This window comes from Xenopus tropicalis, chromosome 6, assembly GCF_000004195.4.
Source record: "Xenopus tropicalis strain Nigerian chromosome 6, UCB_Xtro_10.0, whole genome shotgun sequence".
Classification (NCBI taxonomy): Eukaryota; Metazoa; Chordata; class Amphibia; order Anura; family Pipidae; genus Xenopus; species Xenopus tropicalis.
The window spans coordinates 60,463,999-60,481,895 of NC_030682.2; the positions used below are offsets into that span (position 1 = coordinate 60,463,999).

General features: G+C 37.2%; 1 protein-coding gene across 1 annotated transcript in view; it reads right to left on the minus strand.

Moving 5' to 3' along the window:
* cobl (cordon-bleu WH2 repeat protein) overlaps positions 1-17,265 on the minus strand; it is a 176,567-nt gene extending 159,302 nt beyond the window's left edge. The window contains exons 1-2 of the mRNA XM_012965484.3: positions 17,097-17,265; positions 14,541-14,697 (exon numbers count right to left, since the gene is read on the minus strand). Coding sequence (XP_012820938.2) covers positions 14,541-14,569 — 29 coding nt within the window. The 5' untranslated portion in view covers positions 14,570-14,697; positions 17,097-17,265. The remainder of the gene's footprint in view (positions 1-14,540; positions 14,698-17,096) is intronic.
* Positions 17,266-17,897: the final 632 nt, after the last annotated feature.

Consider the following 17,897-nt stretch of genomic DNA (forward strand, 5'->3'; position numbering starts at 1 on the left):
TAAATATGTTAATTTCTTACAGGCCTTGAACCCCCTCCATCAGGGTGTGTAGCTACATAAAGATAAGGGTAAGCGTAATTTTTCCTGGCGTTATTGCCATTATCAATATTGCTAATCTATGATTAATGTGTTTTAACAGTGTGTAGTACTAATGTTGTACTAGATAGCTGGTATGCTTTGTGCTAGTTTTTAATATTCATATATGTGATGTGTGGAGGTTGGTGACCATTCACAGTGTAATTGTGTATTTATAAATTTTAAGTATATGGGACTAAGGAGCATGGATAAAGGAGCAACATAAAAGAAAATTCAGTTTTTTGATGGACACTTTTGAATACAAATCAATGGACACAGGGGGTGGAGTTAAGGTTTAAAATGTTCCCATCATTAAGTAATGTTTTACACTTGATAAAGGGCGCCACATTGCCCGAAACATGTTGTGTATTGTGGTCTGAAATAAAAGTTTTTCAGCAGATTTCTGCTTTCAGATTTCTCTATGGTGCTCTCCTCTATACCTGGGATTGTATTATCCTTGTTTATATATAAAATTTCCTCACCATATCTAAAGGTCACTTTTACCACTTTAAAGGAAAAATACGCATAAAACAAAAAGTTTCTTTAAGTTCCCTTCAGTCAGATCAAGTTTTTGTAATTTTTCTTCATATATACAAACCAAGATATAGAAGCCCAAAAGGGATAGAGAAGTTGTGTGGTGAACACAGAGTAGCCATATCCAATAGGGTTTAAAGTCCCAATTTTCTTAATTCTTCATTTTTTAAATATATTTTCTAAGCTATTAGAAATAAAAGCTGTTACTAAACATGATTAACACAACTGCAATTTCCTGAGACTGCAGAAGCCAAGCCATTAAATTGCTGTGGCCGAGACAGCAGCTGCAAGTATTGCAAGTTTATCCTATTGCAAATGGATACAATATAGCTCTACAAAACAATGTTTATAGGAAATTGGGTAAAGCTATGTTTGGACTGTGGTGTGGACTACACAGATTAGAAACGTTACCACAAATATACTTGATTCTAATTTTGAAAGATTGTCAAGAATGCATGTCTTGTTTTCAAGTAATTAGATGACAAGCTCAGCAACAGTGATGCAAAATAACTCTTCTGTAATGCTCACTAGAAGTCAGCACAGTGTCTCAATTTCACAGGTTAATCTGCAGATACCCCCTACAATGGGTATTTTGCCACGGGAAAGTCAGGTACATGTACACTACCCTGATCCAACCATTGTAACCATAACTTGAGGTACCAAACCCTGTCACAGTGGCCTATGACACCAGCTATCCTATTCTAGCTAAGTCTAACAGCTTCTCTTGTGTACTTGCCCACTGAACTCAGTACCTCAGGTTCCTCTGCTTGGCTTTAGTTGTTCCCCATGTGGTTTTCTCACACCTTTTATACTTTTCTGGGCCCCCACTTCTTTAAAATTTCTAAGGGAGTTTATGCATGACCAGTACAGGTATAGGACCCATTATCCAGAATGCTCGGGACCAAGGGTATTCCGGATAAGGGGTCTTTTCGTAATTTGGATCTCAATACCTTAAGTCTACTAAAAAAATCAATAAAACATTAATTAAACCCAATAGGATTGTTTTGCATCCAATAAGGATTAATTATATCTTAGTTGGAATCAATTACAAGGTTCTGTTTTACTTCTACATAGATAAAGGAAATCAGTTTTAAAATTCTGAATTATTTGATTAAAATGGAGTCTATGGGAGACGGGCATTCCGTAATTCGGAGCTTTCTGGATAACGGGTTTCCAGATAAGGGGTCCGATACCTGTACCATCGACCAGTAATTGTAATTTAATCACTTTCCCCCTCTTGGTCAAACATAAGAATAGTACACCATAATGCCCTGATGATATGCAATAATACAGAATAAAAGTTCCAGAGTCATTACTATGCTAGTTTTTTTTTAATTGTTTTAATTCATGTAAAATTAAGTGCTCCAACACAGAACTGAATCTGTTTTCTTTTACTGCTGCTTAGCTGCTTGCCTTAATCACTTTTCCCCATAGAATCCTGAGCTTAAGAGAGCCCATAAGCAGCACTAGAAGAACTTTCTGAATAGCTGAGCAACCAATTGTGTATTGCACTTGTGTTTTTATGGTAGCTAAGATAATACAGGGAGGGTAGAAGTACAAATAAAGTGCTGTAACCTTGGGAGGCAGATGGGGATAGGTAAAAATATGTAATTTGTTGATAATGCTATCCAGGCAAGGCGCTACAAACAGGTTTATGGAAAGCAGCAGATATGCAGCTGTCAGTAAATACTTATTCTAAGCGACAGCAGAAGTACAGTTGGGCTGTATGAAACAATGCCCACCAGCATCACGGTGCTGATTCAATGGATAGCATGCCTCTAAAAATTTGAAATAAAAAGTACAGTTTAGGCCATGCCCCCTATCTTCTTCCACTTGCCCAGTTACCCCACAGTCTGAATAAAATCCTGCCCACTTGTTTTAGGTATAAAAGTTTTATGCCAACTTTATGGTTAACGGTGCATACAGTGATTTGTTGCCCAGGGAAAATTGCTGGTCATGTGGGAATATAGTCAGTACATACCTGGCCATCTAAAACCAAAATGTGAAACAAGGGGTTTTCTTGTGATTAACCAGGATCATTGCATGTGAAGTGTTCTACATTTTGTAATTCTAATGGATTGGAATGGCAAAGTATTTTCAGGAAGTTTGTTGTCAGTGGGTAGTGACAAATTTCCTCATGTGCAGAACAAATGCCTCCCTCCCTACCTATGCTCCCTCCAATGCCCTCCCTCTCAGCTCCATCTGGAAAAGTGCCTCTCTGACGGCACACAGGGAGAATTGTTCACTGCTGTATATCTGAGATTGGCAGGCAACCAGGTACCTCTTCTGCCTGGCTATCCCTAGTTTGTAGCTCCTGGAGAGGATTCTCGTACTGCACACTGGCCAAGGAGCACTCTACCCTCACCCCACCATAGCGTGTGTGCATGCACTGGGGTGATGAGAGTGATGAGAGAAACAGGCTTCTGGTTTACATTCAGAGCACCTGCAAGTAAATACCATACTACAGTGCATTTATATAAGTAGTATTATTGTACAATCCTGCTTGCATTTTGGTTTGAAATAGATGCAACTGCACTAAAAATCTTTTAAGTACAGTTGGGGGTGATTTATCAACGGTCGAGTTTGATTTTTTTTTCTCGATTTGATATTTTTTTTACCTTAAAGAACTCGAGTTCAAGTTATGGTTTGAAAACTCAAATGTCTGATATTTATTAAGTGCAAAAAAAACCCAAGAACTTGAATGTAAAAATTCACTATGTAAACGCTTGCAAATTTCTATAGCAATCAATTGAAGTTGTCATAGCCAAATTCTCAAACACCTTTTTAGAGCTTGTAATCTTTATTCAAACGAGTTTTACTTATTAAAGGGGTAGTTCACCTGTAAATTAACAAGGTACCTGCAGATGGCTTTTTGCCATCTTAGGTAAAATGCTCCAGAGACAAGGTTCCTATCTGGCTCCCATTGCAGAAAAGATTAGGATTTCTAATTTTGAAACAATATCCTTAAAGGGATACAGTCATAATTTTTATGGCTTTTAATTTCAGTTACACTGTTTAAATGGTAAACATGGCATCTTCACATGGTACCATGTTTATACAGAACTTTACAGTCTCAATAGGATTGTAATAAGCCATTAAAGAGAACAATATGTGCAAGACAAATATTTTTGCATTCTGCAAACATTTTTTTTCTTTAAGTATAAATTCTCTTAATATAGCTTTTACAAACCGACAAAAATATGTAGGGACCCATCCACCAGTGGACAGCAGGCAGCACATGCAGTAAAACCTCTTACTGAAAAATTTATTTTTGCGCCAAAAAATAAAATATGCCACCTCGAAACATGCCTTAATTGAAATTTACAACTTAATAAATGCATACTTAAGAATATTTGTATTACTGTACATTTCCATTTAGATGAGAGCATACTGAGTTGTGTTTGCATAAGTTGGCAGTATTCAAAGATCACAAAATAAACAGCATCTATGTGCTTGTTTCCTTAAGTTGCTATAAAGTGATTTACCTTTTCATACTGTTTTTTCCAGAGCATTCTCAGATACATTTCACTGTACTGAAAGTAAGCTGCAAATCCAGAACCTGGTTTAGGATTTCTGCTCCCTTAACAAGGAAAAGAAACCCCCCTCATACCATTCCCATTCACTTTTGTTGTGCCCAACAGCAACAGACAAAGCTTCCCTTGAGTAGAGTGCCTTGATTATATACTGTAGGGATACAGATCTACAGGAATCACCTAACTTTCATATAATATGTTCCCTATCTCTATTCATATCAGCAGTTTTTGTGGCACATACAAGCATTGAAGCTTTGTGCTCTCTCTCTTTTGCACATACAATCACATATCATGCATACACACTCCAGGGGCACAGTTATACTGAGTTACTGTGAAAGATTCTCATGTCTAGGTAACATCAACAGATAAAATTGTTATCTTGCGCAATTCATCACCTTGCCTCCCAGTTTTAAATTAAACACTCATAATTATATAGACATTTACACAAATTGCAATCAAAAAAGGCAGTGCCATGCATGCCACTGCAGTAAAGTATGGTAATATACCCACGCATTTTTTTTTCATTCCATTAAAATCCTATTGCATCGATGGAGACAATGGTTATGGTTTTAGGAGTATAGCTATAGGGGTTGTGACCATAACTGATGCCAACACAGAAAAAAAATGTATGAAGGGCAGTCCTGTATTTAGATCCTGTGCTGCCCTAGGCACTGAATCTCACATCAATCATCAAGAAAGTGATTCCCCCCATCAGCTCTGCCACCAGTTATAAACAAAAGTGACTGTTGGAGGAATGGCAGGCATCGTCTGGAAAGCAATTGTTCTCTGTGTATATAGTGTGTATATAGTGTGTATATAGTAACCATAACCCTGACAAAGGGGCTATTACCGAATGTTACATACACGTATAGGTGCCTAGAGAGTGCAGTATAAATAAACTATTTATTAATATGGGCATGGGTGTTTGTGGCTAGTAAGGAGGCCAAACTGTGAATAAGGGACCATGGGCAAAGGTCCATTTAAAAAAAAAAAAAATTACCTTAGTTTTCCAGGTTAAAACCCCCAATCCCTTTTCATTACCCCCCTGTACCTCCCTGTTGGCTTCAGTATTTGTCTATATAAAAGGTGGTAACCCTACATAATCCTTGCTATGTAAAGCCAAAATGCTTTATAGCTGTCGTGAGTTCAGTTGCAAATAGTTGGCCTTTTTTACAAATCAAAAGCTTATGGGTGGCTCCCAATGAAACTGACCCCAATGCTTGTGTTAGAGAAATGAGACTGTAACTTCTGTTGGGGCTAAATATGCCAAACAATTATGGTTATACAAACACTGTGTTTCAATGAAGAGGAAATAATTCACCATTGCCCATCAGATCACTGAAAAATTGAAAAAACAGTGACCTGCCTCACAATCTTGGGACATCTCTGAAGAAGAGAAAGACTAAATAGATAGGTGACTAAAAGCATTACAGGGTAGGTGGCACCTGCTACTGACATCTGGTAACAACGGTCAGCTTTCTGAATAAGCAGGAGAGAAAATAAGTTTATATAATCTTGGCTTTAGAAAGTATTTGTGAATTTTAATATCCTGGGGTTCATTTATGAAATGAAAGTGCCAAGTTTTTTGGAGTTTACATTTCGTTGGTTTAAACCTGAAGACACAGCTCTTTTCTTTGAAAATAGAAAAAGAGAAGCTGCACCTTACAATGAATATAGTACTCATATACTCATATATTACATTACAGTATTCAAGGAAGAATGAATGTGAGCATTCTTAAGCTTTATCATCATTTAGAGAGAGCCAGTGGGTAAGGGAAACAGAATATACCTATACTTACCACCTGCTTATGGCAGCATATTATTATTACTATTAACACATATTTATAAAACATCAACATATTCCGCAGTATTGGACAAAAAAAAATGTGCATACATTAAACATACAAGAATATATCTAAATGCAGCCAGCCAATAACCAATACAACAGGTAAAAAGGCCTGGCCCAAAACAGCTTACAGTAAAGTACAGCAGCCTTGCACCCACATCACTGCACTGTGCATGTTTCACCAGATGCTACACAAGCTTTACAGCACAGTCTGTACCAAAATAGGGATCCAGTACTTGTGTCCATGGAATCTCTAAATGAGTAATTAAAGTCAGTAAATTCTAAACCATGACTAAAGTCTAAACCATGACCAAAACCTATGGCAAACAATAAAACTATTTATTTTAAGCCTGTGACCATTAAATGTTACCTGCTAATAGGCTGCCAAAGGTATACAAACTTTGTAACTTCTTCTAACTTTCCGCAATAGATTTTGCACTGGTGCTTTCCAAGTATTGTTACAGAATTAGGGACATATTTATACAAGTGTGTAAAAACTACAATGCAGTAGAGAAAATACTGACACTTCAACACTATTATGTGCTGTTTTTAAAGCCAAGTAATGATTTTATGAGAATCTGTAGACGAGTGATTAAAAATATACATCAAAAAAATATACATACTCCTCTTTACACTATTTTCCTTTTGTTGCAGAATGTGTGAGTGGTGAGCCATGGTTGTTGCATATGTATTTAATTATGCCCTATTTAATAGAGTAACAATAGAAACTATTTAGAAAGTCTTTTTGACCTGTTCCAAACAGTAAGCTCTGTGTTAAGGTAGTGTTACAGAAAGTGTCATACAAACAGAAACTGTAAAATGTACAGCAGGCTCACTGAACAAAAGGAATGTGTACCTTGAAATATCTTGTAGCCATGTCTTGTAGGGAACGTGTTTGTCCTAGAAAAATGATTGGTGCATGGGGTAAGTGTATGTCTCTGTTAGAATAAAATGTTCTTTCCTGTAAGCATTGTTATAACACAACAAAGTAATAAACTTACTGGACCTTTGTTCATTTCAAATGCTTTTTATTTAAACACATTTCATTAGGAATCTCTGCTATGTTTATAGGGTAAATTATTTCTTTGTCTCCCATACAAATGATTTTTTTATAGTGATATATTTTTAAGGGGCTTAAAGTTTTGTAGAATGTCAGAGAAAGAGGCTACAATGGTTGGGGTCTCCGTGGCTGTGAATATTGGGGCTTGTAGCAGGCAAAGTTTAAAATTTGCATAGATGGGGACTACTGTATAGTGTAGTATGGCGTTTGGAAAGTAACAGGTGTGTAGGCAGCCCTGTGCTTCACCTGGGAGATGGTAAAGTATTTGATGGAACAACATTCATTAAATACTTTCAATGGTTCTTAAGTTATGTAAGCATAATGTAAGCAGTGTTTCTTTATCTCTTTCTGTTCTTTGGGTCTGATACTTAAAACATGTCCCAGGAGTCAGTTTTCTTGTAAAGCCTATCAATCAGCTTTTATCAGCTGCATTGCAACATTGTTTCAGACATTTCTAATGAATCTATATTGGAATGTGCTTAGAACTACAATTTTTTTCACTCAACAAAAGTTTTTGGGCATAGGGCCCCTTTAAGTGCTTCTCACTACATACCACTGAAAGTATTGTTTAAATATGTATGTAAATGAACCCCAGCACACACACTTACTTATAAAACTATCTATACACTCACACTCAAACTCAAAAAACTAACTGTAGACCTTAAGATCACAAGAACTTGGATATCATGCTTGCTCCAAAAAATTATTTAAGCCACTCTTAGGCTACTGTCACATGGGGAGATAAGGCACCCATGGTAGCGAAGATTTATTGCTGGAAACTAATGTCCGCATCTGCCAGCAGCATATGATTGGCTTGGATAACTTGGATAACGAAGTTAAAAAGGCATTAATAGAATCTGCCATCACAACATCACCGGCAAGACATTCCACAACCTCTGTGCCGTCACTGTTCTGTTTTTTTAGTCTAAAGGGTTAGCCTCTCCAAGTATTGCCCTGCTACCTGTACATGCATGTGCAGCAAAAGTGCTAGTCTAGGGCAACTATGAGAAACAACAGGAGCAAATATAGATAACATGAATAGGCTGGTATTTATTCAGTAAAACACTATACAAAGTAAAAAATCATGTATTGATTGTTTTCAAATGTTTACACCTCGTCTTTCCATTCTGACAGTCAATATTCATATAAATGAGCCCAAAAATGCAGGTGCTCTGATTGGCCCAGAAAGCATTAGCTAATTGTAGTTTCATGTTATTTTAAACAGCATTTGCTCAGCCCTGAGCATGTGCTATAGCTCAATTTATTAGAAGAATGTATTTCTTTCTATAAATCAACTACACCTTAATTATCTACACAATTGTATTTAGTAAACTCCCCACAAAAAAATTTAGTAAACAACCTCTTTGAAATCTTAAAATGCCTAGCACTCCTGTTATTTAAAGGTTAATAGTAAGGCTGTGAACAAATGAGAGCCAAGATAGGAGGTCAAGAATTGCAGTTATTTCATTACTTTCAATTACGCCATGCATTCTGAGCTCAAATTTCTGTCCTTGGAACTAGTCATGTGCGGGTCGAGGATTTCTGGACCCGACCCTAACCAGCCCACTCTCAACCCTAACCCTACCTGACACAGCCTCCCTCTAATTATAGACCTACGCCCAGCCTGCAATGATGTCACAAAAGGGGTGGGGTGTGCCCGGTGCGTACCTATAAATTAGAGAGCCAGAAGAGGAAGCCAGCAGTGTGAGGTTGCAGGCGGGGAGGGTGAGCGGGTGAGCTCAACCCAAACCCGCCCGCGACCTGCATTTGATGTGCCGAGGTCAGCCCCAATCCACCCGACCCACGGGTATCGGGCCGACCCTCACATCACTACTTAGAATCTACCTATAATGTACCCCCTGTAGAACCCATACTTAAAGCTTCCCAGGACATAAAAATGATTTCAAATTTATTTCACACTTTACTTGATAGTATCCCACCACTGTTCTCAAAAGCGTACCACAAGTGGCAAGATAAATTGATACAATATAAATTTACTCACCAGCTTTACATAACTCTATTAAGTTTAAAAAAAAAATGGTTAGGAACCCAGAAGCACAATGTCCTAGGTGCCAAGGTCCAAACGCATCCTTACTACACCTGGCCTGGGAATGCCCACCTATTAAGCAGTTCTGGACTAAGGTGGTTCAATATATAACAGATATTATAGAACTCTCTGTGGTATGCACTCCCAAGGTCAGTTTGCTTGGGCAAATAGATGAACATATACTGCTGACAAGAACAAGATTCTTAGCTAGGGCAATCCTATATTATACTAAAAAGACAGTGGTCTTAAATTGGATGGTTACTGGCTCCCTCACACTGAAACAATAGTCATCGCTAATTAATGCAAAGCTGTCCTACAAAATATGGACCCGAATCCTAGTGTAATGGTAGATGCTTAGAAGAAGAGGTTTTACCCATTACTAAGGGGCCCATTCATTAAAGTCCGAATGAAAAAAAAAAAAATTCTAACTTTTAGAACTGTGCGTATTTTCTGCCATTTTTTCATTAATTTCCGCAACTTTTCGTACTTTGCGACAATTTGTGAAACAAAATCATATTCGTCTCAACGAGTACAAAAGTTTTGTTATTCATTCAAGCATTGGTGTTGTGACTTTCCTTTGGCCAGGTTGGAGCTGCAGAGTGCCGTTGAGTCCTGTGGGAGACTTTCAAAAACATGCACAGAAGGACCAAAGTCAGAAAGTTTTTCTGCGCCATTTTCGATCGATCGCATATGAAAATTTCAGAACTTTCGGATTGTACCAAGATATTTTCGTATGACCACAACCCGCAATTAACGCACATCAGAAATTTTCATATTTAATACGAATTTTTGCCAATCGTACTATTAATAGTGCGAAATTGGGACTTGTTAATTTTTGGTAAATGTCGACTATTTAAGACACCATAATGTATTGGCATTGTCCTGTGATGGCTATACTTGATTACTATCATTAAGTTGGTACACCAGCTTCTGTCTCCACTGTTTCCTCTTTCTATTGTTATGTATGCTTAAAAATAAATAAAAACTTTAAAAAAAAGCACTTTTTAGTTGTTCTCCTCCTGTAACTAACTGGGCCCCCCTCCATCAGGAAATTACTTTGGTTCTTGGCTATCTGAGCATGCACAGTTCTTCTCAACCGAAGTTATCAAACACGCCTTCCAGTCTAGCAGCCAATAAAGAGATGGCAATGCTGGTTGCCATAGAAACTCTGCTCTAGATGTGCACTATGCTGCACATGTTTCTTCTCCTGTCCTGAGCTTACTTTAACCATTGCAGAGTTCAATTTAAGCAGGACTCTTTACTAAAGTATGTTCTGCCTGTGTAAGCCTGCATTCTTCACTGCATTAACTTTACAGCACACATGTGCTGTTTGCAGATGTAAATGTCAAGGGGGGAAATGGCCACCTGGTGAAAGCTGCTATTTGTTTTAGTAAAATATGATGCTGGCAAACTGAGAGGATATATACAATACAAATGGTGTTATTTGGGTGGGGGAGATGTGCACAACTTATATACATGGTGAAAAGTATATACATGTCCTTATATACCTTATATGGCCAATATACCATTAAACTATATATTTGCTTCTTTTGAACAAGGCAAACAAATGACTGCAACATAGTACACACTTTCTTAAACATGCCATAAACAAAATATAGAACATAATAAACCATAACAATCCAACTTATGTAAGAAGCCCTAAATACAGCCAGGTCAAGAAAAGCATGGAAAAAAGATGCTACCTTCCAGCCACCCCTTCTGTCACAATGACAGGTTCACTGAACTTTGTAATATCTCCCGTGCCACATTCTGGAGTAAGACACACTCGTTTAAAACCTGAATTGACCCTTCTTAAAGCATAGACGGTTAACTCTGAAGTACAGCCTGCATCTATTTGAAATTCTTGATACCCTCAACCAGAGCAAATGTGATTAAAACTAAAATCACAGATGATTCAATACTAAAGAATGGGGTGAGGCATGAGTGGGTGACCCCACTCAGGGTAATATCCACGGCATTTAAAATGAAAGTATTTTAATGTCATCCATTAAACTTTTTTTTAAGTCTTTCCAATATCTATATTCACTTTCTAACTGCTAAATACAAAATATATGTAAGTGCATCTGTAGTCCTGTATATTGTGGGGTAATGTTTTAGATAATGTACAGCTGCTCTTCTGAACATGCAACAAATGACTGGCATTTATAAACAGTCATCTAAAATTTACAGTGCAGCTGCTGAGACCAAAGGGTGCTGAGAAATTTGCACAAAGACTAAACCCTCTGCCCCACATAGTAACAGTTGTTCTAAATCTGGCCAAACTCTGAACTCACAAACTGCAGTAAAAGTGCAACTCTTACACAGTGCAACTTATTCAATGTACAGTTTTAGTCAAATAAAATAACTATAATGCAGAATATATAATACAAGTCATAAATATAAACAAATAGCACCAACAACAAAAATAAAATGTTACAGTGTAATTGTTCCTCTGTCTTTTTTTCATTCCAGTCTGGGCAGGCACATGCGCAGAAGAGTAAAAGCAGAAGTTAGAAATGAAAATCCAGCTTTTTTACTCTAGTGTGCCTGTGCATACCCACACCCTGGGGAAGAAAGATCATTCCAAAGAACTTCTGCAGAAATACCCCAGCCAGGGTAGTTTTCTGCTGACAGGAACACCTGCCCAGGGTATCAGGTTAGTGACTACAATCATTGGGGGTGGGGTAACTTTTGGCAGTCCCTTTTGATTCAATGTTTCCTTTTCCTTTAAATGCACATGTTGCATTTTTGTGATGCCTTTTCCATTAAAGTCACACATAATGCTCGCCAGTGCAAACTACAACTGCTGGAGTTAGATGTGAATAGAGTGGTTATTTTGTTTTCTTCCCACACTCAATAAACAAATATGCAGGTTAACTGGCTTCTAATAAAACTAACCAGGCTGTGTGTGAATGTGATAGGGGCAGGGTACAAATATAAAAAGGTTCAAGTATGCCCACATCTAATCCTTACTGGAGGCAAAACAAGCCTATTGTGTTTATTCAATATTTAAATGATTTTTAGTAGACTTAAGTTATGGAGATCCAAATTACGGAAAGATCCCTTATCCAGAAAACCCCAGGTCCCAAGCATTCTGGATAACAGATATACCTGTAATAATGATAATAATAGTACTATACTGAGCAGAATCCACCATATCCATTTGTATATGACTGAACCAGAAAGAGACAAAAATAATACTGAGACCCATGTCTAGAAAAATACAAAGCAGGGTATTTTATCTCCAAAATATTTATGTCTTTAGAAATATGTACAAAGCTGGGTGTTCCATGTGCTATTTTTTTTTTTGCCCTTATAATATAATAATTCCATGTTGTTATTTTGCTTGCTCCAGCACTTGTATCTGAAGTCTTTTTAATCACACCTCTAATTCCTTGCAAATCCCAGCAATGGAAATTTAAAATGTAAAAACTGTAAATTAGTGCAATCTTTTATTTTAAACTGTAGTCTAAACAGTGATTTGACTCTTGATTATATTAAAGAAACAACCATATACATTTGAGCGTGCTCATCAAATTTTAATTATACAAACAATCATTTTTTACTTGTGTAGACTGAATATGTTGAACCGCATAATTACAATAGTGCAGTTTGTTTAATTAACTAAAGGTTTGTAAAATCATATCACATAACTTCAATCGTCAGTCATATTCAACATAGTATATCAGTTACTTAGTTTAGTTGAATGACACAATACAATTCTGATTGTTACACTAAAGGTTGTCTAATGTTTTGCATAAAATAAAACCTGTGGTAATATATTTATTTCATCTTACTATTTCATTTGCAGTAGCTGGGTGACCTTGTATTGTTCTTCTACGTCATCCTTTCAAGCAAGCTACATTTCTTTATCAGATGCAAGGTGATTAAGGTTTACACTAAGAGCGCCAAGTAAAAGTAAAACTACCCGTTCTCTATGAGACTTCAAATAAATGCTTTTTGTGACAAGTAAATGCTACAGTGCAGATCACCACTAAGGGCACTTTGGCAAAGAAAAGCTCATTCTTAACAAAATAAAGAGCTTCAGCTTTCATTCTCAACTGTTACCTGGGCAACATCCAAAATGTGCACACAAGTATGCCAAAGACACCCAATCTACATGCTGCATATGAAAGAAAACCCAAGCACAGCTTCTTTCCATAAAGTTCGAATTTGTATGTCAAACAGAGTTTATTTGACATTTTTAGGGCTCATTTAAACATCATACATAAAGTTTATGAATAGACTTGTTCTCACCTATACAAGCATAGGGCTTGCAGATTTTAGCACGTGAAAAAAGCCAAATCCACTCTTAAATCCTACGCCCAAAGCAAATGGTCCTGGGAAAACCAGCTAGCACAAACTTTTGTGAGTTGCATAACTTACAAATAAACATATGTAAAAACTAAAATAACTTATGTAGAAACTTACATAGTTTATTTAGAAACTTACATAACATACATACCATGCAACGACAGCACTATGTGCAGGGTTTAAACTAAGGGCAAACTCCACTGACCAAATTTAAAGACTTAAAGAGATACTGACAGCAGAAATTAAACCTTTTTTTACATCTATCATTACATTGCCTTTGCACGCTATTTACAATTTTGCCATAAAGGAATTTGTTCAATGCTTTTACATTACCTAAACCCCCATGTTTCTCTTTGAGGGGGCTGCCATATTTGTGCAGCAGTAGTCTGTAGAAGCTATAACTGACAGGTTGAAAAGGGACAGTCAGGTCAGCAGAACAGTAAAGTTTAGGAACTTCACGTAACAATTATTACAAAAGCAGACATATCGGTGAAACATGATCAACATGACCTACAAGTAAATTTTTATGTACTTTAATATTTTGAAGAGTAGTTTCTTTGTGTCAGTATCACTTTAACATACATTTCACTGACACCCAATGGATTGGCTGACTTTTTTGCATATTAATTAATTGAACTATTTATCTGAACCACTTATTATAGAGTAACATCAACTGTTTATATTGAGAATTTCTCAATAAATCAGTCTGAAACACAACTTTTTTAAGCAAAAACCTTCTATATTTAGAAAAGTATAATTCACTGGTACATTCTTAATTTTTATATGATATGTCTCCTTTAATGACCTTTATCACCTATATGAACTTTTTAGCAGACAAATGACTTTATTGAACCCCACAGCAATATCATCGTGCCTGAAAACTCTGGGTACAAGACATTTTTCATAAACATATATTGCAGCTGCTTATCAGTCCATGTTCCACTGGCCCCCTATTATTCCTTGGTCCCACCAGCAATTGATCAAGACTTTACTGAGTAAGGATGGGATATTTTAGAACTTACATTTCCTTAATACAGCAAATGATGATAAAAATATGCATAATTGTTTTGCAGTTTTAAAGTTGAAGCAGCGAGAATGAGAAAAAAAAAAGGAATCAGCTGTGGTACTTACCCAGTAGGTGGTTTAAGTGCAGTCTCCATGGCTACTTTCAGTTAAAAAGAGCAAGTATTATTCCTTGTTTTAGATCCAAAGTAAACAATCACCATGTTAATCCTTTCTTCACAACCAGTCTGTTCAGTTCCTTAATGAGAATTTTTACATCCCATAGCTGAAAAGACATAAGACAGAAGAATTAGCAAAGAGAACAATTTCTTTATTAAATCCTTAGAGACTAGGCTGGCTCAGTGGGTAAAAAGTTAAAGCTGATTTAGGGGTCTCAGAGCATGCATATCAGAATGAGAGAAAATGAAAAATAATATTCCAATTTATTAGAGTTAAAATAAACCTGTACATTAGATGTTTGGGTGGCTGAATTCTAAAACAGCCACAGCAATCAAAACAGAAACTAACCATGGCCTGAATGTGGCTGAACGTTTGGTCAAACCAGAGGCTCTACTAAATGTATATCAGCCTTAGATATAGGCCACAGCTATATGATTTCCCAGTACAATAATATCTGATATAACTAATATATAATAATAATGAATAATTAAAAGAAAACCCATACACATACACACAGCAGGCTGCTCTAGGAGTCAAGGGAGCACCGAGTGGCACAGGGGCTATATAGGAGAGCTCCCACCATGTCACAAATTAAGCTTCACAACATAAAAAGTATTAACACAGAAAAGAATAACTATTTGAGATTCTTGCAGTGAAAGTGTAGAAAGCACCATACAGCTGCAGGAAGAAAAAGCACACATATTGTCTTATTACTTAATTCTATATTACTAACTTCCTTAATTTTATATTCCTGTGTGAAAATTTGAGCCTTGTTACACCTGCAACCTGCAACCAAAATAAAATAGCATCCAGTAGTCTACTGTGAAAATAATGTACATTTAAAAAAAAAATAGAATTATTTGTCAGGACGAGTTATTTTAGTAAAAGTACATAAACATTTTTGGTTCTAAATTTGTTTCAAGTATTTAAATCTGTTGATAAACAGAATATTTTAGGTGCTTCAATGACAACCGGAAAACAAGAAGGAAAACTGGGGCTGGATGAATGGATCACAGTGTCCACATAAATGAAGGAAATATCCACAAGCACATCAAAACCATTTCCATTGCCAGTCAATCAGCACACACATATTGCACAGTGGAGTCAGTGCAAAGTTATTTAGTGCAGCAGTTCTGGTACTGACCTAGAATACAGTGTGTCAGTGCTTTGTGAAATGCCAGTTTCTTTTAATATATTCAATCTGTGGTGTTACTTGTGGTTTTCGCGGGTCTTATGCTTTGTGCCAGAATCGATTTTCTTAGTCGTAGTGAGATATAAAATGCATAGCTATATGACTCAATTTAGAACTTCAAATTGCAGGGACTTTATGAAATGGTATTGAAACTGCAATTGGTGCTTTAAAGACTTATGGTCCACAAAACCTTTAAAAAAAAATGTAAACCTGCAAATCTGTGAACCCAAGAGTTGGTCATTGGTGGTTAGAGGGCTACAAATTGAACAGAACACATTCATGTCCTAGACAAAATGATATAAATATTTCATTGCAGCTTTAAAAAGCTGTACCCAAAGGACTAAAGTATCCATGGACAGAGGCCCCATGGCTCCCATTAGTACAGGTTGTCTAGACCCAAATGCTTATATGACTACTGAATCCCCCTTTCCTTATGTGATCTTTCAGTGTTCCCCATCCATTGTTTTATGTGTTTTAGCCCCATCTATCATATAGGGTTGATACCTGCCCAGTATATGTCTGGCCTGCCCAGTAAAAATGTTTATTGAAAATGTTATTGATAGGGCAGCCATCCCTCTACCAGTTCCATTAATTTACTGATGACACTGGAAAGGCTGTTTAGTGCATTTATCCACTTCTTCTTATGTTTCCAAGCTTTTTCTAGTTAATTCCTTTGCTGCTCTAATTTTTATATTTGTATATCCCCCTTCTTATGAAATGACAATTCCATATGTTGCAGTTTATTTTTTTGCAGTTAAATTTCAGGGCCTGTGTTATTATCGCCTTGCATGCGTGTATGTGGACATATCTTACATGACAGTGGGCCTGCATCCTGGGTCTTTTGGGAATCTAGTAACTGCAAGGGGAAGTCATGGAAATGTTATAATTACTTTATGTTAAATTGTTTCAACACAATGAACATCCCTTCTAGATAAAACCAAGAATATGGGCATGTAGTAAGCACCACATACTGCTTACAAAATCCATCTAACTGAAGCTGGTTTCTTCCTATAAATATTTTACATGCTTCATTGCAACAGTTGTTAGTGACAGCCGGCTGCCTGCCGACTTGCTGCATCCCAGGCCTGGGACATGAGCCGAAGGAGGAGAGAGAGAGAGAATCTTCTCCATACCTGCCCCCAGCAACCTTACAGAGTCAACACAAGCACATGGTAACGAGAGAGCAAACACACACAGCCGCTAGGGTCTAACACACTGTAGGGGAGGAGGTGAATGTGCAACAGGTACACTAGCTCTGCGCAAACTTCCCAATAAGCAAGTGCAACTGCTTCTTGTGCTGTAAATGCACTTACCGTGAGTTTGAGCAGGGAGAGGTATCCGGCAACAAAAGAGATACTGCTGGTGATCCCTCAGGCCAGGTTTGTAGGAATCCCCTCAGCTGTCATTCTGTTGGGACTACATGCAGCCTGGTATTGGTGTCAGCCCTACTCCCCCCCCCCTTACCCTCCCTCAGTGTTGTATCCGTGTGATGTCAGGGGACTGTGCGTCCCATCCCCCCGCCCCTTGGCAGCAGCTGCAAGCCCAGTATTAGAGCAGCTTACTTTCCCAAGCCCTTCCCTACAGCCTGATCTGCATGCCAACCCACTAGCCGGAGCTGTCAATGAGAAAAGGGTGGGCAGTGGAAGGGAGGGAACAAGTGTATTTCTGTCCAAGGGGCATCATAGTATACAGTAGTATATATATAGTAAGAATTGTAAATGTGATATTCCTTCATGATCAAAACAAGATCGCCCTGACAAACTGGGCAACACTCCTGCTAGGAGCTTTACCTCATTTGCCTCAGTAAAAGCTGCCTTACCTGCCTTATATTCAAATATTTGGAAGGAGGTGTAAATTTAGCCCCCAGCTTTTTTTCATAGCATGTAAATGACACCGCCTATGCTAGCAATGTAATAAAAGTTGTAAAGAAATAACATTAGGAAAATAAACTTGCATTTGCCAGTTCAATTTTATTCACTAAATAGTTATTACATTGCACATCACTTAAAGTTTTTTTTTCTTTTGGTGTAAATTAACTTATGCTGTAAGAAGTTATAGAGGCTATTTAATGTATAATCCACTTTCCATTGGTGGGTGCCCTGCAAAAACATAAT